Source organism: Staurois parvus, unplaced genomic scaffold (assembly GCF_062004578.1).
Source record: "Staurois parvus isolate SC_StPar_1 unplaced genomic scaffold, SC_StPar_1.0 ptg003848l, whole genome shotgun sequence".
Classification (NCBI taxonomy): domain Eukaryota; kingdom Metazoa; phylum Chordata; class Amphibia; order Anura; family Ranidae; genus Staurois; species Staurois parvus.
Window position 1 is genome coordinate 26,919 of NW_028321643.1, and position 27,210 is coordinate 54,128.

The 27,210-nt window shown below is 41.9% G+C and overlaps 2 protein-coding genes and 1 pseudogene across 2 annotated transcripts; 2 read left to right on the forward strand and 1 right to left on the reverse strand.

Moving 5' to 3' along the window:
• The first annotated feature begins 3,670 nt into the window (after positions 1–3,670).
• Positions 3,671–5,251, forward strand: LOC149427351 (E3 ubiquitin/ISG15 ligase TRIM25-like). The gene has a single exon (XM_089668098.1). The coding sequence runs from the start codon at positions 3,671–3,673 to the stop codon at positions 5,249–5,251; it is 1,581 nt and encodes a 526-aa protein (XP_089524224.1).
• Positions 5,252–6,851: 1,600 nt separating this feature from the next.
• Positions 6,852–24,593, reverse strand: LOC149427352 (ketosamine-3-kinase-like). The gene is made up of 6 exons (XM_089668099.1): positions 24,387–24,593; positions 15,518–15,669; positions 14,149–14,234; positions 11,096–11,172; positions 9,774–9,896; positions 6,852–9,266 (listed from the first exon to the last, which is right to left on the reverse strand). Exons 1-6 carry the CDS (start codon positions 24,564–24,566, stop codon positions 8,922–8,924), a joined length of 963 nt encoding a protein of 320 aa, XP_089524225.1. The 5' UTR covers positions 24,567–24,593; the 3' UTR covers positions 6,852–8,921.
• Positions 24,594–25,176: 583 nt separating this feature from the next.
• Positions 25,177–25,295, forward strand: LOC149427353 (U2 spliceosomal RNA; annotated as a pseudogene).
• Positions 25,296–27,210: the final 1,915 nt, after the last annotated feature.

A 27,210-nucleotide genomic window follows, 5' to 3' on the forward strand; every position in this document is an offset into this window, starting at 1 on the left:
GCCTGGGGCTTGCGGGTGTATTGAGCGGAGAATAAAGATTTATTTGCATACATTTCTGGCTGCGGGTCTGCGTGGTATTTAGGTCATTGCGGTGTCGGTGTTCTGTGTGAACAAATTTCGGTACAGGTAAAAAAAATGCCGACCAACCACCTTACAAACATCTTTTTCTGCACACAAATGTCCTGGGTTATTAAGAAAATTCGACCTCTTTGAATCTGATTCATTTTAATATTTAAAAATCTAATTCTAGAGTCAAACTACTGAATTCACATTTTAGCGTTTCATGAATGCCTGAAAAATTGTTGTGCGCACTTCTATGTGCCGCACGCATAGGGTAGCCCGTGCATTTCAATGGGGTGCCCTACCTGCGGCAAAGTAGCTCGTACCCCTTTTTGAGCGTCACAATGTTTCACCAGGCGACTTGCGTCTGGTTTGCTGCGTTTGGGGTGCCATTAAGAATGAATGGCAACGCCAGCCTGACAAGCTTTTTTTGTGTGTGCGTTCATGAAAAGGTATAGTGTGAACACAGTCTCACTCGGGGTTCCCACATTTTTCCCACTGAAAATGTGCAAAGGGTTCACAGCATAGACCCAGAAATCAATAAAACCCTCACAGGGGGTCTAACACTCCCTCCTTCCTCAAAAGTGCATTTCTTAAAATAACAGGATGGTCACCAAATTCTAGATCTGTTTGGCACAAACTGCAACTTTCTGAATAATACAGAAAAGGAGTCAATACACGAGTGCATTTTATGAACTACAAATGACATTCATTCAAAGCAGTAAATCTGACGTCCAGCCTTCCCTCCAAACTTGCTGCTTTTCTGTATTAAATGGCTTCATCTGATTTCACTGCACACTGTGAGCTTTTTCAAGTCAGATAGAGCCCATCTCAGTTTGCTGGCTGGGGGACCATCCACCATCATCTTGCCCTTTCCTCCTCAGTCCCTGCCAGGAGCGGACTGACCATTCAGGAACTCGGGCACTGCCTAAGGGCCCAGGGTCAGTAGGGCGCCCCATAAAATGCCCCTGGTACCTTTTATAGGCTTTTTTTGAGTGTGCTTTGAGTGTGGGCAAGGACACAGGGGCCCCATGATCCCCTATTGCCTGGGGGCCCCATGAATTGTCAGTCCGCTCTTGGTCCCCGCCCCTTTCATTCACTGGATTTCAGTTCTTTCAACCATGGAGGCTCAGCTCAGTGTTACCAGGGCTGCTGTTAGAAACCATGGGGCCTCATACAGCCATCCTGACAGCCCCCCACCCAAAAAAAAAACACAGTTACTATGCTTCAGTTATGAATGAACACAGTGAGTGATCAGTACTGATCACTCATTATATTCATTCAGGAAAGAAAGGGTCTGGTAAATTAATTCGTAATTGTATTGAAAACCAATTAATCCGTTCCGGAGGTCAGAAAAAAGTTTTAAAAAAGTCTTATTTCTGTTCAAAACTCTTTATAAAGTGCACTTTAAAGGCATAAATACTGTACAGGGACATGATTAAAAAAAAAATTGTAAATGCATTGAAAACCAATTAATCCGTTCGTATTGCGAAAAAAATTGTAAACCGAGGTATTATATTCAATGGATTTTCATCGTAAACCGAAAATTACGTTAACCGAGGTGTTCATAAACCGAGGTGCGCCATATACATGAAAATTGATTAGTCCTCATGTACTGACGGCCGATCTCATTTCTTGAAGGCCTAAAATGCCAGGACAGTACAAATATCTCCCCCCCCCCCCCCCAAATGATCCTTTTTCTGAAAGTAGACAGTCCAAGCTACTTAGTAAGAGGATCAGCAAATTTTTTTGAAGTTGTACATTTTTTGTCACAATTTTTTGGAAAATGAAGGAATTAAAAAACAATGTTTTTTTTTCACAACTTTTTTTTTTTTTTAACATACTGTCACCAGTGCTGTACAGCGTCACCGTATGACTGGTGTGGCGGTACTCCAGGGACACTGACTGGTGACAGTATGTAAAAAAAAATAAAATGAAAAAATAAAAAAACCGAAAAAAAGTAACACATTTTATTCCTTTTTTATATTTATTATATATGTTTTTATATTTTTTTACATTCAAATTCTTTTTAACATTTTTTTCTCTTTTTTTAAATCATATTTTTTTAGTACTGCTGTACTTTGTAAATTAAACTTTTAAGATAAATTAAACTTTTAAATTAAACTTTGTTAATTAAATTTTAAGGCTCCATGCACACTAGCAGCAATTTTTTTTATCTAAAAAAAGCTGGAAAAAATGCTGGGTAAAAACACTGGTAATAGTGTTTTTAGTAGTGTTTTAGAAGCGTTTAGGAGTGTTAGCATTTTATTAGCATTTTTACAGTACATATAGAAAACAAAAGCTAGAAAAAACCTGTTAGGAGCATTTAGTAGCGTTTAGTAGCATTTAAGAGTATTTAGGAGCATTCACGTTTTTTCTACTGGAAAACTCTATAAAAACTATTTTTTTCTGCTCCTAGATGCTGAAGCTCAAAAAACACTGGAAAAAATGCTGGTAATAGCGTTTGTAGTAGCGTTTACGAACGTTCGCATTTTTACAGTACATGTAAAAAAAAATGAGAAAAAACCTGTTATGAGCATTTTTAGCATTTAAGAACATTTAGGAGCATTTAGCGTTGTTTTCTGCTCGAAAAATGCTCCAAAAACTATAAAAACAATTTTTTTTCTGCTCCTAGATGCTGATGCTCATAAAAAGCTGGAAAAAATGCTGGTTAAAAACATTGGTAATAGTAGTGTTTTAGTAGTGTTTAGGAGCATTTAGGAGCGAAAATAAAACTTTTACATTAAACTTTGTAAACTCCAATTTTCAGGATAAAACTTTGAAAATAAAAATTTTACATTAAACTTTGTAAACTCCAATTTTTAGGATAAAACTTTGAAAATAAAAATGTTACATTAAACTTTGTAAACTCCAATTTTTAGGATAAAACTTTGCAAATAAAACTTTTACATTAAACTTTGTAAACTCCAATTTTTAGGATAAAACTTTGCAAACAAAAATTTTACATTAAACTTTGTAAACTCCAATTTTTAGGATAAAACTTTGAAAATAAAAATTTTAAAGTAAACTTTGTAAACTCCAATTTTTAGGATAAAACTTTGCAAATAAAACTTTTACATTAAACTTTGTAAACTCCAATTTTTAGGATAAAACTTTGCAAACAAAAATTTTACATTAAACTTTGTAAACTCCAATTTTTAGGATAAAACTTTGAAAATAAAAATTTTAAAGTAAACTTTGTAAACTCCAATTTTTAGGATAAAACTTTGAAAATAAAACTTTTACATTAAACTTTGTAAACTCCAATTTTTAGGATAAAACTTTGAAAATAAAAATTTTACATTAAACTTTGTAAACTCTAATTTTTAAGTTTAACATTGTAAATAAAACTTTTAAGTTAAACTTTGAAAATTATATTTTTATTTTGTAAATTAAACTTTTCAGATAAACTTTGTATGATAAACTTAGAAGTCAAACTTTGTAAATTAAACTTTTAAAAGAAATGATACAAATGTGTCAACAGATTCTTTTTTTTTAAGTGTGCATAGGTCACCTGGTTAGAAAAAAAAAAAACACAAACAAATCCAGCCCTCGCTGGTTTTCAAAGCAGCTTTTTAACTGTCGCTTCTTCCGCCTCCTCATCATAACAATGGAGATCACTGGCTTGAGAGACAGACTGAGCTGCTCGATCTGCCTGAACATCTTTAATGTCCCGGTGACACTGAGCTGTGGGCACAACTTCTGCCAGGCATGCATTGCTCAGGCACTGGGGGCACAGGTTGCATCTGGAGTGTATTCCTGTCCAGAGTGCCGAACGTGGTTCCAGGACTGTCCGGTGCTCCAAGCCAACAGTAACCTCCAAAACATAGTGGAGATGTTCTACTCCCAACAGCCAGAAACGGAGAGATTTGCTGTTCTATGCACGTATTGTATAGATTCTCCTGTACCTGCTGTGAAAACATGTCTGCACTGTGAATGCTCTTTGTGCCACGACCACCTGAAAGTTCACAGCAAAGCAAAAGAGCATATCTTAACCGATCCCACCGCCTCCCTGGAGGATCGGAAATGCTTCATCCACAAAAAAAAACTGATGTTTTATTGTTACGATGATGCAAAATGTATCTGTGTCAACTGCTGCCCTGCCGAGAATGTGAAACACAAGGTAGAGCTGATTGATGAGGCATCTGAAAAGAAGAAGGGAAAACTGAAAAAGCTTCTGGACGTACTGGCCTCCAAGGAAGAGACCATTGATGGTCAAATCTGGAATTTTAAGAAAAACGTTAGAGAAAGGGAAGAAAAGGTCAGTGACTTAGCAGACAAGGCAACCGCTCTGTTTAGAAACATCAGGAGGAAACTGGAAAATCTGGAGAAAAGAGTCTTGACTGAGATCTTCAGAGGGGGTGAGGAGTTTTCCCAGTATATCTCTGGTCTGACCAAGAATCTGGAAATCAAGAAGGACGAGCTGTCCATGAGGAGACAGCACATCGAGGAGATGTGCATCATGACCGACCCAATAGTGTTCTTGCAGGATCAGAAGTTGGACTTTTGCATCCCCGAGCAACGGGATAAAAGTTTCCTAAGTGGACACCATAGCCAGCTTCTTGCCACAGGAAACCTGGATGAAGGTCTGATCTTGGAGACCATCCACTTAGGACTTTGTGACATTGTAAGAGAAATTTCCTCAAGGGCCTCCTTCTTTGAAGCTTCAGACATTTTTCTGGATGTAAACACAGCAGCGGCTAACATGGTGGTGTCACAGGACAGGAAAACCGTTTTGGTGTCCCATACAGACCAGTGTTATCCAGAATCACCACAGAGGTTTGAGGACGGTCAAGTTTTAAGCTGCAGGAGTTTCTCCTCAGGACGGTACTACTTGGTGGTGGAGACCAGTGAACTGGGAGACTGGATGATGGGGCTGGCATATGCCTCCATTGAGAGGCATGGGGACCATTCCTGGCTGGGAGAAAATGCCAAGTCCTGGTGTCTAACTAAATATCAGAATCAGTACTCTGTGATACATGAGGGAGAAGAGTTCCCCATACCCCACCAGAGCCTGGGCCAGAGATTCAGGATCTATCTGGATTACGAAGGTGGGTGGCTGTCCTTTTATGAGCTGGGGGATTCAATGAGACACTTGTACACATTTGCCACCACCTTTACAGAGCCCCTCCATGCTGCATTCGGTGTTCTAGAGGACAAAGATGACTGCTGGCTGAGAATCAGAAGTTAGGACGTTTTGGATGATGGCTACAATACACAAAAATGACATAACCATAGACAGTACTGGCACTAGCACTTGTATAGACTGCACAGGGACCCTCTGGGACACAAGGACCTATCTGTACTAGATGGGAGTTGGGACCCCTCTCACAGTCACCTAGGCCTGGACACTCACTTCTATCTACCTGTTATTGGATAGACAGTAGTTAAAGGTGGTGGTGGGGCTGGTCTTGCACAGGGGCCCCGTGGGGAACACCTGTTCCAATGAACATTGTATATAATTTTTAGGCACTTGCACCAGCCAGGTGTGGACTGACATGGGGCCCCAGGCAATAGGGGATCATGGGGCCCCTGTGTCTTCGCCCACACTCAAACCACACCCAAAAAAGCCTATGAAAGGTACCAGGGGCATCTCATGGGGCCCCCTACTGACCCCGGGCCCTGGGGCAGTGCCCGAGTGCCCGAATGGTCAGTCCACCCCTGAGTCCAGCCAACGGTATTTCAAATATAAAATGTTAAGCATTTTCTAAATGGGTTCAAACATACTGTATTTGTAATGGCTGACAAAACTAAGATAAGACAAAATAGAGGCATATATAATTTGTATAGAATATAATATGTACTGTAGTAATATAATATTAAAATAATAATCTATATAATAAAATATATTATTTTATTATATATAATACTATATTACATTTACTGTGTATATAATATTTTTTTTGCTCCCTAAATTATACTGAATATACTATATTTATATATACTTTAGTTTCTTAAAATCTATCTTTATATATATATATATATATATATATATATATAATTATTACAGATATGTAATTTAATATTCTATATATTAAAGTAATATTTGACTGTATTCAGTATATATATAATATAAATATATATATATATATATATATATATATATATATATAATTTTTTATTTTTTTTTATGTCTTCAAATTATATTATTTATATATATATATATATATATATATATATATATATAATATAATTTGAAGAAATATATATATACATATATATATATATATATATAGTTTATATTATTATATATACAAACAAAAAATAAATAAATATTTATATTCTCTCTCTCTCTCTCTCTCTATCTATATATATATAGTTAGGGACTTTCTAATGACCTCATCTTGGAATGTAATGTGGCGGCTCCCTTGGCCTGGGGCTTACGGGTGTATCAAGTGGAAAATAAAGATTTATTTGCATAAATTTCTCGCTGGCAGGTTTGTGCGGTATTATGGTCATTATGGTGTCGGTATTCTGTGTATGCAGATTTCGGTGCAGGTAAAAAAATGCCGACCAACCACCTTACAAATGTCTTGCTTCTGGCATTGTATTCAGATGTTCCTCTTCTCAGTAAAATTTCCTGGGTTATTAAGAAAATTCTATCTCTTTGAATGTGATTCATTTTAATATTTAGAGGTCTACTTCTAGATTTAAGCCACTGCATTCAAGCATATATTTATATATATATTTCAAGCATTTCTTTCTTTTAATTTTGATGATTATGGCTTACAGCTAGTAAAAAGCCAAAATTTAGTATCTCAGAAAATTAGAATATTTCAGAAGACCAATAAATAGAAAACATTTTTTTTGTTTTTTGAAAATTCTCTTTATTGACTTATAAAGTGGAGAATACAAAACAAAGCCTAATGAGCATACCCAGGCTTAATCAAATCACAAATAATAATAAAAAAAAAAAAAAAAAAATAGGAAAAATAAAAGAATTTTTAATACAGAAATGTTGGCTTACTGAAAAGTATGTCCATGTCCAGTATAATGTGCGCTCAACACTTGGTCGGGGCTCCTTTTGCACGAATTACTGCATCAGTGCGGTGTGACATGGAGGAGATCAGCCTGTGGGCCCTGCTGAGGTGTTCTGGAAGCCCAGGTTGCTTTGATAGTGGCCTCCAGCTCTTCTGCATTGTTGGGTCTGGTGCAGGGGTGGACTGACAACTCATGGAACCCCTGGGCAATAGGGGATGATGGGGCCCCTGTTTCCTAGCCCACACTCAAACCACACCCAAAAAAGCCTATTAAAGGTACCAGGGGCATCTCATGGGGCCCCCTACTGACCCCGGGCCCTCGGGTCTCTCATCTTCCTCTTGACTATGCCCCTCAGATTCTCTATGGGGTTTAGGTCAGCCGAGTTTATTGAGATGCCCCTGTATTTACCATAGTTTATAGACTATACCAGGGGCAGACTGACAACTCATGGGGCCCCCGGGCAAAAGGGGATCATGGGGCCCCTGTGTCCTTGCCCAAACTCAAAAAAGCCTATGAAAAAGGTACCAGGGGCATCTCTTGGGGCCCCCTACTGACCCCGGGCCCTCGGGCAGTCCGCCCCTAGTCTATACCTTTCACACAGACTAAATAATATACACTTTTTTGGGTTATTTTTATCCAAAAAATATAGCAGAATAAATTTTGTCTAAAATTATGAAGAAAGATTAATTAAAATTTTATAACAAAAATTTTATATAGCAAAATTTTCTATCAAAATATACGCAAATAATGTTTTTTTAATTTTCAGTCTTTTTTTTCATTTATATATAAAAAAAAATAAAATAAAACTCAGTGGTAATCAAATACCACCAAATGAAATCTCTATTTGTGTAAAAAAAAAAAAAGATACAAATTTCATCTGCGTACAGTGTTGCATGACTGCGCAATTGTCATTCAAAGTGCAACAGAGCTGAAAATTAGTCTGGACTGGAAGGTGTTGAAAGTTTCCGGACCTCAAGTGGTGAAAACATAACAAAACTTCAGAATTCATCTCCTGGTCCCTCCAATAATGGATTCATAGCATACAAAGCAAACCTGGCCCAAAACATTCCCAAGGTACCCCGAGTGCTAAAGTGTTGGACCTTGCGGTGCCTGCAGGTACCTGTTTTAGTCTTCAAATCAATCCCTCTATCCCTATGGCTCCCCTTTGGATCTTGGTTTCAGGCTCTATATAAGCCCTTGAATTCTGCCCAAGTCAAGATTAAGCTCCACCCCTGCTTATGTTAAGCTCATTAAGTATGTTCTGCTGGATTGGCCCACAGTAAAAGTGGAGCTATGGGCAAACTTTTAAAAAATGGCCTACTGCCTGTAACATTTTATTACCTGTTGGTCCTGCCAGTAGGTCCGGCCTTTTACCACTTCCTTTAATGGGGTGACAATGCTATCTGCTGTAGTGAAATTGCTCAGCACTGTTGTCACCCTGTGGACTGGTTGGTCTTAGATGGACATGTATTTTTGGCCCACTGATTTAACCATCTCCCAAAAGAGTTTCAATCAAGGCATGCCGCTGCTGGAGCTGCCGTTGTGCTTATATCCGCTCTCAACCGAGTTTTCAAGTCCTCGGTTGGTTTGGTGTCATAGCTGGTCGCATTTGAAGCACCAGAATCCAGATCTACATGGAGGCTTGGATAAAGTCCATTGGGCGAAACGCGTCTTTTTTTTAAAAAAATGCAATCGGTGATGAAACGTGGGGCCGGTGATGAAACGTGGGGCCGGTGATGAAACGTGGGGCAGGTGATGAAACGTGGGGCCGGTGATGAAATGTGGGGCAGGTGATGAAACGTGGGGCCGGTGATGAAACGTGGGGCAGGTAAGGAAATGTTTTTCTTATTATTTATTGTACAATATTTGTGACGTTGTTTTTACAAGACCTGGAGGAGGCATCTCATGAGGTTCTCAGTGACTCCTCTGAATGCCAATCCAAAGTGGTTCCAATTATTCAAGGAGTGGAAGAGTTGGTACAGCCGATGCCGGACCTCGTAGCCAGGAGCCTGGGGAACTCTCCTGTGATAGGCTGAGTAAAAGTCGTCACACTGAGCCCCAAATATCTCCCCAATAGACAAGTCGCATTCGGAATGACCGTAAAAGGAACCTGGGTCAAAGAGAACCGGTCCATCCTCATCTTCTGCAGTATTGCCTTCCCATAGATCTCCGTGTAGGAGGGACGGGATGATTACCGTGTCTTTAAAGGCATTCTGAACTTTCACCTGAAGAGAGAGAAAATGTTATAGGACAGGAGAGTTATAGAGGAAGGAGCGGAGTCCTCCAGCAGAGCAGAGTATTTCAGGAGAGGAGAGTTATAGAGGAAGGAGCGGAGTCCTCCAGCAGCGCAGAGTATTTCAGGAGAAGAGAGTTATGGAGGAAGTAGCGGAGTCCTCCAGCAGAGCAGAGTATTTCAGGAGAGGAGAGTTATAGAGGAAGGAGCGGAGTCCTCCAGCAGAGCAGAGTATTTCAGGAGAGGAGAGTTATGGAGGAAGTAGCGGAGTCCTCCAGCAGAGCAGAGTATTTCAGGAGAGGAGAGTTATAGAGGAAGGAGCGGAGTCCTCCAGCAGAGCAGAGTATTTCAGAAGAGGAGAGTTATAGAGGAAGGAGCGGAGTCCTCCAGCAGAGCAGAGTATTTCAGGAGAGGAGAGTTATAGAGGAAGGAGCGGAGTCCTCCAGCAGTGCAGAGTATTTCAGGAGAGGAGAGTTATTTATCTTTCCTATAAACTGACCTGTAGCTCTGACCAGAGCCCCAGCACTGTTCGGTCACCGTAGTCCTTCTCAATTAAGCTGAGCTGAGGCTGCAGACGTTGAGATGCGAAGAAAGTCGCCCAGTCCTCCTGCCACTCATTGACCTGAGAAGACAACAACGATACAAACAGGAGAGCAATGTGAGGATTTTCATATTTTAGGTACTTGTTTAGGTCTCACTTTGAAGGTTTACAACATCCGTTAGATTTTAAAGCTGAACTCCGGATACACAAATCATTCATTGAATTCTATTCCTCACCAGCCACGAGGGATATAAATCCACTGCCTGCTGACCTGTCAGAAATCCAGTGAGCTCCTAACTTGTTGAGGTGAACTGACTATAGAACACCCCCACCTTTCTTCATACTAGTGATGGGTCGAACACTATTCGGTTCACGGTCGAACATTCAAACCTACTGAAAGTTCGACCGCGAACTTCAAACCGGGACAATTCAGTATGTGGTCAGATCCCGCTCAGCTACTGAAATTCGGCATGAGTTCTATGATGACGTCATGCGGTATTGTAGTAGTGATTCTTTAATGTTCCAGCTGTCAGTTGGGTTCCCCGCTGACAGCTGAATGTAAAAACAATTGCCGGCAATTCAAAGATTAAAAAAAAAACCACGTGGGGTCTCCCCCCCCCCCCCAATCATACCAAGCCCTTCGGGTCTGGTATGGATTTTGAGGGGAACCCCCCACGCCAAAAATGTAAAAAAAAATGGCGTGTGGGTCCCCCCAAAATCCATACCGGACCCTTATCAGAGCATGCTGGCAGGTCAGGAAAGGGGGGGACGAGCAATCACCGTTCCGTTGATGTCGTTGTCTCCCGTCGTCTGACAGCTGCATCAGGATGACGGTTCCTAAATAGTGTGATGATGTCACAAGGTGGCGGGGCCACCCTGACATCGTCATGCATTGTGATTGGCCAAAGCATTGCACTTGACTTGTGATGATGTCAGGACGCAGTGCATTGTGGGGCGTGGCTAACACATGAATGGCCAATGTTTGACTCAAACATAAAGCCCAACACTACTTCATCCCTACACCATAAGAGGGAGGTGTTCTGTAGTCTAGCTGAGGAGAACTGGGCAGAGCTGACATTACTGATGGAGATTTCAGAGCAAACAGAGGCAAGCCAAATCAACAAGTAAGGACCCGGATTTTTGTCCAAATACATTTTTTGTGCTTTCGGAAAAAGGGTCATGTGATACAAACCGCGCCCCTCCCCCAGATCTATATCAGTTCTTTACAGTATATGTAACAAACGTTCCCACGTGTTCTTTGGTATAGTAAAGCCTCTGACCTGCGGAATATATCCACAACAGGTGGTGGTATGGAAGCCGAACCTCTCCACCGGCTGCAGGTCTGCAGAACATTTCCCTGATGGAGAAAAATACAAAAAAAGAAATCAAGATGGAGGAGGGCTCAACGTTGGAGTTTAATCTGCTCAAATGTTGTCTTTACCTGCTTCCTCCTTTTCCTCCTCATCAACCAGCTAAACAAAATGAGAAATAAAACCCATTTTCAATACATGCCTTATTTTAGTGACATTAGCACTGGGTCCCTGTGTGTCTCTATGCAATGGAGGCAGATCATGACTAGTGGGAGGGTCTGGCAGAGTGCTGTACATAGCTTCCTAACATCACAGCACCCTGTCTCAGCACTCCTGTTGAGAATCCTCAGCCCCCTTGCAGGCTGTGGGCTGGTTTTGGGAGGAGTTGTGACAATATTAAAATGTCTTGATGGTTTGGTGTCAGTCGGGAAGAGTGGGCGTTCCAAGGCAAGCTGTATTTGCATGGTACCGCCCACATGTGATGCTGGGCATCCATGATTTAAAGAGCTAAAATCCAGTGAAAGAAAGGGGCGGGGCCAGAGACAGTCAGGTTGTGGAGGAAAGGGCTAGATCAGTGGTCGCCAAACTGTGGCCTGGGGGCCAAATTTTGCTCTTGGCTTGCCTTTGTCTGGCCCTTGGAGCACATCCACCAACTGACACCTTTGACGGGGCACTATTCCTCCCACTGACACCATCAATGGGGCTTTATTCCTCCCACTGACACCATCAATGGGGCATTATTCCTCCCACTGACACCAATGATGGGGCACTATTCCTCTCACTGACACCAATGATGGGGCACTATTCCTCCCACTGATACCAATGATGGGGAACTATTCCTCCCACTGACACCAATGATGGGGCACTATTCCTCCCACTGACACCAATGATGGGGCATTATTCCTCCCACTGACACCAATGATGGGGCACTATTCCTCCCACTGACACCAATGATGGGACACTATTCCTCCCACTGACACCAATGATGGGACGCTATTCCTCCCACTGATACCAATGATTGGGCACTATTCCTCCCACTGACACCAATGATGAGGCACTATTCCTCCCACTGACACCAATGATGAGGCACTATTCCTCCCACTGATACCAATGATGGGGCTGCAGCACTATTCCTCCCACTCACACCATCGATGGGGCATTATTCCTCCCACTGACACCAATGATGGGGCACTATTCCTCCCCATGATACCAATGATGGGGCTGCGGCACTATTCCTCCCATGGACACCAATGATGGGGCATTATTTTTCCCACTGACACCATCAATGGGGCATTATTCCTCCCACTGACACCATCAATGGAGCATTATTCCTTCCATTGACACCAATGATGGGGCACTATGTACTATTCTTCCCACTGACACCAATGATGGGACACTATTCCTCCCACTGACACCATCAATGGAGCATAATTCCTTCCATTGACACCAATGATGGGGCACTATGTACTATTCTTCCCAATGGCACCAATGATGGGGCACTATTCTTCCCACTGACACCAACGATGGGGCACTATTCCTCCCACTGACACCAATAATGGGGCACAATTCTTCCCACTGACACCAACGATGGGGCACTATTCCTCCCACTGACACCAACAATGGGACACTATTCCTCCCACTGACACCAATGATGGGGCACTATTCCTCCCACTGACACCAATGATGGGGCATTATTCCTCCCACTGACACCATCGATGGGGAATTATTCCTCCCACTGACACCATCGATGGGGCATTATTCCTCCCACTGACACCAATGATGGGGCACTATTCCTCCCCATGATACCAATGATGGGGCTGCGGCACTATTCCTCCCACGGACACCAATGATGGGGCATTATTCTTCCCACTGACACCATCGATGGGGCATTATTCCTCCCACTGACACTATCAATGGAGCATTATTCCTTCCACTGACACCAATGATGGGGCACTATGTACTATTCCTCCCACGGACACCAATGATGGGGCACAATTCTTCCCAATGGCACCAATGATGGGGCACTATTCTTCCCACTGACACCAATGATGGGGCACTATTCCTCCTACTGACACCAATGATGGGGCACTATTCCTCCCACTGATACCAATGATGGGGCACTATTCCTCCCACTGACACCAATGATGGGGCATTATTCCTCCCACTGGTACCAATGATGGGACACTATTCCTCCCACGGACACCAATGATGGGGCACTATTCTTCCCAATGGCACCAATGATGGGGCACTATGCTTCCCACTGACACCAATGATGAGGCACTATTCCTCCTACTGACACCAATGATGGGGCACTATTCCTCCCACTGATACCAATGATGGGGCACTATTCCTCCCACTGACACCAATGATGGGGCACTATTCCTCCCACTGACACCAATGATGGGGCACTATTCTTCCAATTGATACAAACAATGGGAATGCCTTCCATTCAAACAAATGATGATGCCCATTGATGCCAAAGCATTTTCTACTGCCACTGGTCACAGTCCAGCTCTCCTACCGACAGTAAACTGGCCCTTTGCTTAGAAAGAACCCTGGGCTATATGATGCTGGATGTCTTCCAGCCAGGAAATGAGGTGGAGTCTATCTGTCCTGGGAACACTACCCCTGCTGACTATTTATGGGCTTTCCCTCCACCTACTGGGCACACCTCCCCAGGGATTGGATGGAGTACCATACATTTTCAGGCTTCCTCCCACTATACTTCTAGGATCCTCTAGAAGACAGGGGGAAGCAGCAGGGCAGCAGCCCTAAATAATCAACCCCCAATCCACTGATTACAGAGGGGCCAAACTGATTACAGAGGGGCCAGACTGATTACAGAGGAGCCAAACTGATTACAGAGGGGCCAGACTGATTACAGAGGGGCCAGACTGATTACAGAGGAGCCAAACTAAATGTAGCCAACAGCCTGCCCCAAACTAGGAGGGGGTTACAATACGGGAAACTCAGATTTGGCAGGAGTAGAAAAGGAAATTGATGCTTTGATGAAACCTTCTTACCGATTGTCCCCCGCTGCGCCGTCTTCAGCAATCTCTGGTTGTGAAGGTGCAAATCTGCCAACTGCTCCCCCAGCTTCTCAGCAAATCTAAGACAGGGAAAAAGGAAAAAAAATCAGCAATTTACATCATCCTTAAGATTCCATTTACACTTGTGGGACAAGTCGCATCCCATGTTTCCCAATGAGTACCATTCGAATCCGTGCCACTTCAGCGGCTTGAAAATTGTTCCTGCACTACTTTGGTATGACTTTCAATGCTACTTTAGTCCAGTGAATGGAACGTCGGATCAAAGTCGCATCACTATATCCCCTCGCCCCAAAGTCGCACCACAAGTCTCCCCAAAGTCACACCACAAGTCACCCCAAAGTCACACCACAAGTCTCCGCAAAGTCGCACCACAAGTCGCCCCAAAGTCGCACCACAAGTCGCCCCAAAGTCGCATAGAACTTTGGAGACCCACTAATGTGAATAATAAATGGTTTCTGAGGCTCATGCATGTGGTCACCAGCAGCACACTTCTTGTTTAAGCACTTCCCGTCTGGACGCTGTATAAAAACGGCCAGACGGCGGCAGTGCAGGGACGGGTTGCCGTTCATAAACAGTGCCCGCCATTTTGGATTGGACGCGCTCCCTGGGAGCGCATGGCACTGCGACATATATATACTGCATGTTGAAATGCGTTTTGAAATATTTTTCAATCATTTTTCAATCATTTCAAATATACTGTATGTCTTTAAAGCTACAAATCTACATTTTTGGAATGCATTTACACATATATGTAAAAATAGATGTTAAAATGACTTTTTTATATGTTAAAAAAAATCTGAAGATTATATTTAAAAAATATATATTTTTAAAAATAGTTTTCATATATTTTGTAATATATAAAAAAAAGAATTTCATCATGTGTGTATATGTATGTATGTATATATATACATATATATATATATATATATACTGTATATACATATACACACATGATGAAATTCTTTTTTTTATATATTACAAAATATATGAAAACTATTTTTAAAAATATATATTTTTTAAATATAATCTTCAGATTTTTTTTAACATATAAAAAAGTCATTTTAACATCTATTTTTACATATATGTGTAAATGCATTCCAAAAATGTAGATTTGTATTTTTAAAGACATACAGTATATTTGAAATGTATTTTTAATAATATTCTTCATATATTTTGTAATAAAAACACATTTCAACATGCAGTATATATATATTTCAAAATATATATTTTTATATATATATATATATATATATTTTGAAATATATTGAATATGGCCAAAATTATAGTATTTCAAATATATTTTTCTTCCATGTGGGTCATCATTAGACGATGCAATGCTTACTGGCTTATCGGTTTCATCTCCATGTGTTTCATAACGAGGAGAGCGCCCCCTGCTGGGAGCTCTGTTAAAGCCACGGGTTCAGGCACTCGCACAGTGCATGTTTTCCGGATCTCCTCCAAGCTTGCCACTTCCCCGCTGAACATAGTTTTGGCCTGAAAAAGTAAAAACAGAGAAAATAACAGTGTGTCTATAAAGAACCTCTGCTATTTGAAACATAAAAACTGCAGCTTACTAAAAAAAAGTGCTCTATCCGCCCTTTCTAATAAATCCCTATGAACAGGGGCAGCAAAACGGCTAAGTGGTTAGCACTTCTACCCTTGAGGAGTATCTCACCAAAACTGAAATTTCTATTGCAAGGGGGGGGGTGCCTGAAATTTGACTTTTACCTTCTGGTTAAATCACATAAGCAGGAAAGGACACTTGTGGGTGCGTTCTGTTCCCCCCATGGTGTAGAGAAGACCTCCGGGTTGTCATAATGCATTGAGTTTTGCCGAAAATTACAGCTGCTGCAGCCTGAAGAGGTGATTTTTAGTTGCATCAAATATGCTATATTATTATTTCTGTATTTCATTTTGTTATTTATTTTTCTACAGAAGTGGAGCCGCCCTTTAACCTCCTCCCACCCCACCATATAAGGAAATGACGGGAGGGCGGCGGTTCTCTCGTTCTGGGAGGACGTCATATGACGTCCTCCTATTCCAGCTGCGCATGCGCGCCCCTGAGTTGCGCACATCACAGCGATTGGTGGTGCACTGTGTCCCTGGGACACAGCGGATTACTGATCGCAGTAAAGAACCAATGGCGTAGGCTCTGTCATGTGATCAGTAGGCTCTGTGATGTGTCCAATCACAGCTGATCACATATAAATTAGAAATGCTGGTTATCAGCAGTCCTCTCCTCTCGCTGACAGCTCGTGAATAGAGGAGAGCCGGTAAGCGGCATTCCTCAGAGGGGACATCTACACTGATCATCAGGGCACTGATCATCAGTGTAGTCCCATCTGTGCCACCTGTCATTGCCCATCAATGCCATCTGTCAGTGCCCATTAATGCCAGATATCAGTGCCCATCAGTGCCCATCAATGCCACCTGTCAGTGCCCATTAATGTCAGATATCAGTGCCCATCAGTGCCCATCAATGCCACCTGTCAATGCCCTTTAATGCCAGATATCAGTGTCCATCAGTGCCTATCAATGCCACCTGTCAGTGCCCATTAATTCCAGATATCAGTGCCTATCAATGCCACCTGTCAGTGCCCATTAATGCCAGATATCAGTTCCCATCAGTGCCCATCAATGCCACCTGTCAGTGCCCATTATTGCCAGATATCAGTGCCCATCAGTGCACACCAATGCCACATATCAGTGTCCATCAGAGCTGCCTTTCAATGCCAACCATCAGTGCCAGTCAGTACCACCTATCAGTGCCCATCAGTGCTGCCTAACAGTTCCAATCAGTGCTGCCTAACAGTTCCAATTAGTGCCGCCTATCAGTGCCATATATTTGTGCTGCCTTTTGGTGCCCATCAGTGATGCCTGTCAATGCCCATCAGTACCTCTTCATCAGTGACGCCTATCAGTGCCATATATGAGTGCTGCATTTCGGTGCCCATCAGTGATGCCTGTCAATGCCCATCAGTACCTCCTCAACAGTGCCGCCTCTCAGTGCCTATCAGTGCAGCCTATCAGTGCCCATCACTGCAGCCTCATCAGCGCACATCAGTGAAAATTACTTATTTACAACATTTTATAACAGAAACTAATAAAAAAAAGGTTTTTTTTCAAAGTTTACAGTCTTTTTAGTTTGTTTAGCAAACAATAAAAACCCCAAGGTGATTAAATACCACCAAAGGAAAGCTCTATATGTCTCAAAAAAATGCTAAAAATGTTGTTTGGGTACAGTGTTGCATGACTGCTCAATTTTCATTCAAAGTGCAACAGCGCTGAAAGCTGGAGATTGGATTGGGCAGGAAGGGGGTGAAAGCACCCGGAAGGCAAGGGGGTTAAATAAAGGGCTGTAAAAATCACTAAATATAACCAGTTAGCATTTTTATTTTCTTTCTTAGCAACAGGAGAGACAGATTATTATCCAGTACTGAACATCCTCATCAAATATGCGGTACCATGCAAACGTTTTAGGCAGGTGTGAAGAAATGCTGTGAAGTAAGAGTGCTTTCAAAAATATATTGTTTTATTGTTTATTTTTATCAATTTACAAAATTTACAGAATTCAAAGAGAGCAAACAGAAGAAAAATCTAAATCAAATCAATATTTGGTGTGATCACCCTCTGGCTTCAAACCGGCATCAATTCTAAAGGTGGGAACACACGATTAGAAAATCGACCGATCGGTCATCCGATGACCGGGAGGCATTCGTTCGTTGGAATCGAGGCCCACATTAACCACTTCCATACCGGGCACTTTTACCCCCTTCCTGCCCAGGCCAATTTTCAGGTTTCAGCGCTCTCACACTTTGAATGACAATTGCGCGGTCATGCAACATTGTACCCAAACTAAAATTTTATCATTTTCTTCACACAACTAGTGCTTTCTTTTAGTGGTATTTAATCACCGCCGGGGTTTTTATTGTTTGCTAAATTAACAAAAAAAGACAGAAAATTTTGAAAAAAAACAAATTTTTTTTGTTTCTGTTATAAAAGTTTACAAATAAATAATTGTTCTTCATAAATTTAGGCCAAAATGTATTCTTCTACATGTCTTTGGTGAAAATAACCTAAATTAGGATGTATTATTTAGACTGTAGGGAAGATATAGAGTTCACAAACTATGGGATATATCTGAAAATTGATTAATCCTGAAGTACTGACAGCCAATCTCATTTCTTGAGGTCCAAGAATGTCAGAACAGTACAGATATCCCCCAAATGTCAGGACAGGACAGATATCCCCCAAATGTCAGAACAGGACAGATATCCCCCAAATGTCAGAACAGTACAGATATCCCCCAAATGACAGAACAGTACAGATATCCCCCAAATGTCAGAACAGTACAGATATCCCCCAAATGTCAGGACAGTACAGATATCCCCCAAATGTCAGGACAGTACATATATCCCCCAAATGTCAGGACAGTACAGATATCCCTCCAAACGTCAGGACAGGACAGATATCCCCCGAATGTCAGAACAGTACAGATATCCCCCCAAATGTCAGGACAGTACAGATATCCCCCAAATGTCAGGACAGTACAGATATCCCTCCAAACGTCAGGACAGGACAGATATCCCCCGAATGTCAGAACAGTACAGATATCCCCCCAAATGTCAGGACAGTACAGATATCCCCCCAAATGTCAGGACAGTACAGATATCCCTCCAAACGTCAGGACAGGACAGATATCCCCCAAATGTCAGAACAGTACAGATATCCCCCAAATGTCAGAACAGGACAGATATCCTCCGAATGTCAGAACAGGACAGATATCCTCCAAATGTCAGGACAGGACAGATATCCCCCAAATGTCAGGACAGGACAGATATCCCCCAAATGTCAGGACAGGACAGATATCCCCCAAATGTCAGAACAGGACAGATATCCCCCAAATGTCAGGACAGGACAGATATCCCCCAAATGTCAGAACACGACAGATATCCCCCAAATGTCAGAAAAGGACAAATATCCCCCAAATGTCAGGACAGTACAGATATCCCTCCAAACATCAGGACAGTACAGATATCCCCCAAATGTCAGGACAGGACAGATATCCCCCCAAATGTCAGAACAGTACAGATATCCCCCAAATGTCAGAACGGTACAGATATCCCTCCAAACGTCAGGACAGGACAGATATCCCCCAAATGTCAGGACAGTACAGATATCCCCCAAATGTCAGGACAGTACAGATATCCTCCAAACGTCAGGACAGGACAGATATCCCCCAAATGTCAGGACAGTACAGATATCCTCCAAATGTCAGGACAGGACAGATATCCTCCAAATGTCAGAACAGTACAGATATCCTCCAAATGTCAGAACAGTACAGATATCCCCCAAATGTCAGAACAGGACAGATATCCTCCAAATGTCAGGACAGTACAGATATCCCCCAAATGTCAGAACAGTACAGATATCCTCCAAATGTCAGGACAGTACAGATATCCCCCCCAAATGTCAGAACAGTACAGATATCCCCCCAAATGTCAGAACAGGACAGGTATCCCCCCAAATGTCAGAACAGTACAGATATCCCCCAAATGTCAGGACAGTACAGATATCCCCCAAATGTCAGGACAGTACAGATATCCCCCAAATGTCAGAACAGGACAGATATCCCCCCCAAATGTCAGAACGGTACAGATATCCCCCAAATGTCAGTTTACAGCTGCATTTCTGAAATTGGAGTTGTAGATTTGGTCAGGATCAATGGTGTCCTCAATGCTGAGAAATACAGGCAGATACTTATACATCATGCCATACCATCAAAGAGGGGTGTGATTGGCCCCAAACATATTCTGCAGAACAACGACCCCAAACAGACAGCCAATGCCATTAAGAACTATCTTCAGTGTAAACAAGGTGACCTGGAAAGTGATGGTTTGGCCCCCACAGAGTCCATGGAGTCTGTCTGGGATGACATGAAGATACAGAAGGATGTGAGGCAGTCTACATCCACAGGAGATCTGGGCTTAGTTATCCAAGATGTTTGGAACAACCTACCTGCCGAGTTCCTTCAAAACTCAAAGGGCAGTCAAAAGGCAAAGGGCAGTCACGATAAATATTAATTTGATTTGAATTTTTATTCTGTTCATTTACTTTCCATTTTGCTAATTGATAAAATTAAACTATGAACACTATGAGCATTCTTCATTTATAGCATTTTGCACACCTGTCTAAAACATTTGCATATGTCAGTGTATGTCAGAAGCCATCTCTTCTACCAGAACAGGAGCAGTGCAGGGAACCTCAATTTGCCTGATGGAAGTTATATTGTTTCTTCTCAAATCTATTCAGCTATGACAGACTAAGAAGAATTACATAGTTACATAGTTAGTCTGGCTGAAAAAACACAAAAGTCCATCCAGTTCAACCATTTAAAAAAAAAAAGGTTATAATCCTACACCCACAGTTGACCCAGAGGAAGGCAAAAAAACCCCAGCAAAGCATGATCCAATTTGCTCCTGCAGGGAAAAAAATTCCTTCCTGATCCCCCGAGAGGCAATCGGATATTCCCTGGATTAACTTTACCTATAAATGTTATATCCAGTTATATTCTGTGTATCCAAGAAAGAATCCAGGACTTTTTTGAACCAATCCACTGAGCTGGCCACAACCAACTCTTGAGGGAGTCTATTCCACATTTTCACAGCTCTTACTGTGAAGAAACCTTTCCATGTTTGGAGATTAAATTTCTTTTCCTCCAGACGTAAAGAGCGCCCCTTGTCCCCTGTGATGACCTCAGGGGGAATAACTCTACACCGAGTTCACTATATGAACCACTGATGTATTATACATGGAGATCATATCCCCCCTTATGTATTATACATGGAGATCATATCCCCCCTTATGTATTATACATGGAGATCATACCCCCCCTTGTGTATTATACATGGAGATCATACCCCCCCTTGTGTATTATACATGGAGATCATATCCCCCCTTATGTATTATACATGGAGATCATATCCCCCTTATGTATTATACATGGAGATCATATCCCCCCTTATGTATTATACATGGAGATCATACCCCCCTTGTGTATTATACATGGAGATCATATCCCCCCTTATGTATTATACATGGAGATCATATCCCCCTTATGTATTATACATGGAGATCATATCCCCCCTTATGTATTATACATGGAGATCATATCCCCCCTTATGTATTATACATGAAGATCATATCCCCCTTATGTATTATACATGGAGATCATATCCCCCCTTGTGTATTATACATGGAGATCATATCCCCCCTTATGTATTATACATGGTGATCATATCCTCCCTTATGTATTATACATGGTGATCATATCCCCCCTTATGTATTATACATGGAGATCATATCCCCCCCTTATGTATTATACATGGAGATCATATCCCCCCTTATGTATTATACATGGAGATCATATCCCCCCCTTATGTATTATACATGGTGATCATATCCCCCCTTATTTATTATACATGGTGATCATATCCCCCCTTATGTATTATACATGGAGATCATATCCCCCCCCCCCTTATGTATTATACATGGTGATCATATCCCCCCTTATGTATTATACATGGTGATCATATCCCCCCTTATGTATTATACATGGAGATCATATCCCCCCTTATGTATTATACATGGAGATCATATCCCCCCCTTATGTATTATACATGAAGATCATATCCCCCCTTATGTATTATACATGGAGATCATATCCCCCCTTATGTATTATACATGGAGACCATACCCCCCCTTATGTATTATACATGGAGATCATATCCCCCCTTATGTATTATACATGGAGATCATATCCCCCCTCATGTATTATACATGGAGATCGCATCCCCCCTTATGTATTATACATGGAGATCATATCCCCCCCTTATGTATTATACATGGAGATCATATCCCCCTTATGTATTATACATGGAGATCATATCCCCCCTTATGTATTATACATGAAGATCATATCCCCCCTTATGTATTATACATGGAGATCATATCCCCCCTTATGTATTATACATGGAGACCATACCCCCCCTTATGTATTATACATGGAGATCATATCCCCCCTTATGTATTATACATGGAGATCATATCCCCCCTCATGTATTATACATGGAGATCGCATCCCCCCTTATGTATTATACATGGAGATCATATCCCCCCCTTATGTATTATACATGGAGATCATATCCCCCTTATGTATTATACATGGAGATCATATCCCACCCCCTTATGTATTATACATGGAGATCATATCCCCCCTTATGTATTATACATGGAGATCATATCCCCCCTTATGTATTATACATGGTGATCATATCCCCCCTTATGTATTATACATGGAGATCATATCCCCCCTTATGTATTATACATGGAGATCATATCCCCCCTTATGTGTTATACATGGAGATCATATCCCCCCTTATGTATTATACATGGAGATCATATCCCCCCTTATGTATTATACATGGAGACCATACCCCCCCCCCTTATGTACTATACATGTAGATCATATCCCCCCTTATGTATTATACATGTAGATCATATCCCCCTTATGTGTTATACATGTAGATCATATCCCCCCTTATGTATTATACATGTAGATCATATCCCCCCTTACGTATTGTACATGGAGATCATATCCCCCCTTATGTATTATACATGGAGATCATATCCCCCCTTATGTATTATACATGGAGATCATATCCCCCCTTATGTATTATACATGGAGATCATATCCCTCTTATGTATTATACATGGAGATCATATCCCCCTTATGTATTATACATGGAGATCATATCCCCCCTTATGTATTATACATGGAGATCATATCCCCCTTATGTATTATACATGGAGATCATATCCCCCCTTATGTATTATACATGGAGATCATATTCCCCCCCCCTTATGTGTTATACATGGAGATCATATCCCCCCTTATGTATTATACATGGAGATCATATCCCCCCTTATGTATTACACATGGAGATCATATCCCCCCTTATGTGTTATACATGGAGATCATATCCCCCTTATGTGTTATACATGTAGATCATATCCCCCCTTATGTATTATACATGGAGATTATATCCCCCCTTATGTATTATACATGGAGATCATATCCCCCTTATGTGTTATACATGGTGATCATATCCCCCTTATGTATTATACATGGTGATCATATCCCCCCTTATGTATTATACATGGAGATCATATCCCCCCTTATGTATTATACATGGTGATCATATTCCCCCTTATGTGTTATACATGTAGAGCATATCCCCTCTTATGTATTATACATGGAGATCATATCCCCCTTATGTATTATACATGTAGATCATATCCCCCCCTTATGTATTATACATGTAGATCATATCCCCCCTTATGTATTATACATGGTGATCATATCCCCCCTTATGTATTATACATGGAGATCATATCCCCCTTATGTATTATACATGGAGATCATATCCCCCCCCTTATGTATTATACATGGAGATCATACCCCCCTTATGTATTATACATGGAGATCAATCCCCCCTTATGTATTATACATGGAGATCATATCCCCCCCTTATGTATTATACATGGAGATCATATCCCCCTTATGTATTGTACATGGAGATCATATCCCCCCTTATGTATTACACATGGAGATCATATCCCCCCCTTATGTATTATACATGGAGATCATATCCCCCTTATGTATTATACATGGAGATCATATCCCCCCTTATGTATTATACATGGAGATCATATCCCCCCCTTATGTATTATACATGGAGATCATATCCCCCCTTATGTATTTATACATGGTGATCATATCCCCCCCTTATGTATTATACATGGTGATCATATCCCCCTTATGTATTATACATGGAGATCATATCCCCCTTATGTATTATACATGGAGATCATATCCCCCTTATGTATTATACATGGAGATCATACCCCCCTTAATCTCCTCTTCTCAGTAGAGAATAAATTCAGTCCCTCTAATCTTTCCTCATAGCTGATCTCCTCTATGCCTCTTATCAGTTTGGTTGCCCTTCTCTGTACTTTCTCCAGTTCCCCAATGTTCTTTTTGTGAATTGGTGCCCAAAACTGAACTGCAGAATTGAACTGGTATGCTCATATATATAAGCACAAATCACCAAAGAGGAATGAATTAAAATATATAGAGACAAAATTATAACCTGCGTTCCACAGTTTATCTTCACAAATATCCTCCCGTGATCCGTATCGAAGTTCTGGGTTTGGCTTATACACCCTCCTAGGACGTGTCCCCGGGGGCTGACCTCCGAGGTTCTCAGAACCTTCTTCAGCTGTTCCTCTACTTCTTTGAACCTCTCAGCCCCTCCATTCAGTATAAACATTTCTGGAGATGGCGTCTGGTCATTCTGGCATCCTGTAGCAAACAGATCCATTTCTCACTCCAAAATACATTCAAGACTTACTGGCACAACTCTTAGTGCAATGTAGTTTGTGTCTAGCAACCTGGAGACTGACAGGGGAAATACATGGAGGTTCATTGTTACGTCCATTGTGTTTGCCTACCAATGATAAGGTAGTGTTGAGCTTACAGAAAGAGAAACTGAAGGCAGAGAGGTTCATATATTTGAAGATGGATGGAAAGCTGATAAATAACAGAAGAGGAATAGAAAAAGATTGGAATTGTTTTGAGGGATACCAGGCATCCAACACTGCTGGTACTATGTACTTACTTATTGACTTGGGGGGAGCACCCCCTCATTGTTATTAGAGGTATCTAGATTCCGATATGCCCCTCGTCCACAGACCCTCACAACCACTGGGCCAAGGTTGTGGGAAAGAGGACCTTGCCCTCATCAACACAGGTACAAGATTCCCCCCATGTTGAGAGAAGGTGGCCAGATATACTGTACAGTACTTGAGGAGGTGGCCACTTTCTTAGCAACCACTGGCAGCAAGGAAGAACTTGTCTGTAGTAGTGATTTGGAAACATTGATCGCTTCTCGGCCTTTTGTCTAAGATCAAGTGTAGTATCTGTTCTTATCAGTGTCCAGCAGGGGTGCTCCACGGCCCATTCTAGCTTTGCGGGGATGGCTGGTTGTATAGTACCCCTGCTGGAATGATGGGGGTCTGGATGGCTATACTGGCTGGAACAGAAAGCGTGGCGCCAAAGAGTAGTAGCTGGGGCCCGTGAGTAATTCTCCCGGGAAGACCAGAAGGACCCAGTTCCTCCTGATTTGAGTGGATCTACCTTGTCTGGCCAGGGGTCGGGAAGGCAGAAAGTCCGCAAACCAGTGCCCCCTGAGTAGTCACCTCAGGGGTGCCCTTAGTAACACCTGGGTGTGGGACCCCACAGTGTGAAAATGGCACATGGTCACTGCGTTTACCACTTTTCCTGCACAGTGCCCTCAGGACCAGGCCTTCTGGCTAAGTTCAGGGCAATTTTGCTACAGGCCTCAGGGCCTGTCTGTGCACTATTTGGCACGACCACTTTTTTATTTTTTATTTATTTAATTTATTCACCTCCCACGTTTTGTCACTTTTTCTTACTTATGTGTGTGTTTTCTCACAGGATGGAGGGTGTGGGTCCTCGGGCCTGCTCTGAAGTCTAGGGGGAGGATGTGTGGCCTTTTGGTTCCTTCCTCCCCTGTCCCCTAGGGGGTTTTCTCTTCGGGAGAGCCCCCTGACCAAGTACTGGGTGGCTGGCTTCGGCTGGCCACAAGGAACGGTGGTCCGCCAGGCCTTTTGGCCAGGAGGACCAAATGGGAACCTCGTCCCTGTCAGGAGCTTCATGCCCCGGGGGATCAGGGTAGTGGTCCATCCCCTTCGGGGAAGGACAAAGCAAACCCCTAAGTGCACTTTTTCGTGTGGTATTTTACACTTGCACTTTTTGTGATTCACTTACGGGTTTTTTGTTATCTGCACGTTTGCGGACTTAAAAAAAAAAAAAAAAAGTGGTGGAAACATTGCAACTATACATGGTGTTTGGCTCCCAATGAAGAAGTAAAAAATTTGATGTTCACCAGAACAGCCGAAGTTCAGTTCAAACTTGTGTTTGGACCAAACTTTAAACTCATTCCTGATTTAAAAGTGTATTCAAAGCCCACTTTTTTTTTTTTAATACTGAAGGAGATGGACAGAAAGGTATGGAGAAGTCTGGGGCCTTAATAGACTAGGAGCATCTCTGGGCACAGAGTTTAAAATGCTGAAGAGGCTGATAGGACACCATGATGACCACTTCGGATCAAATCTAAGACTTATACAATCTTTTTTTTAACTGAGCTTGATTTAAGAATTTGAACAAAGAATGAATTGGTCTAAAAACTGCAATGTCACATTATGATGGCAAAATAATTATTAGATGGATTGAAAATGGTATAATGCAAAGAATGTATCATCTCCATATCTCAACAGAGACCCAGAAGACTCAATAGAAGACCAGGGACTCTTAGTAGAAGACCCGGAACACTCAGTAGAAGACTCAGGTCACTTGGTAGAAGTCCCTGGACACTCAGTTGAAGAACCTAGTCACTCGGTAGAAGATCCTGGGATAACCTGGATGCTCAATAGAAGAACCTGGACGCTCGGTAGAAGACCCATGATCCTTGGTAGAAGACCATTGTCACTCAGTAAGAGAACTCGATAGGAGACCTAGGACACTTGGTAAAAGACCCAGGTAACTTAGTAGAAGACCTTAATAACTCAGTAGAAGACCCCGGAGACTGAGTAGAACACTCAGGGATACAACAGAGGACACTTGGTAGGTAACCCAGGTCACTCAGTAGAAGACAATGGGACTCAGTAGGAGACACAGGACACTCAGTAGAAGACCCAAGACAGTCAGTAGAAGATCCTGTTCACTTAGTAGAATACCTGCAGCATTCAGTTGAAGAAATGCGGTACATTCCCTAGGTGCTAGAGTCTAGAGAAGCCTCCGGGGGAAAGGAGCGAGAGAAAGGAAATGCAAGGGAAAGAGAGGCAGAAGAGAGAGACACAGAGATGGAGAAATAAAGGAAGGAGAGAGAAAAA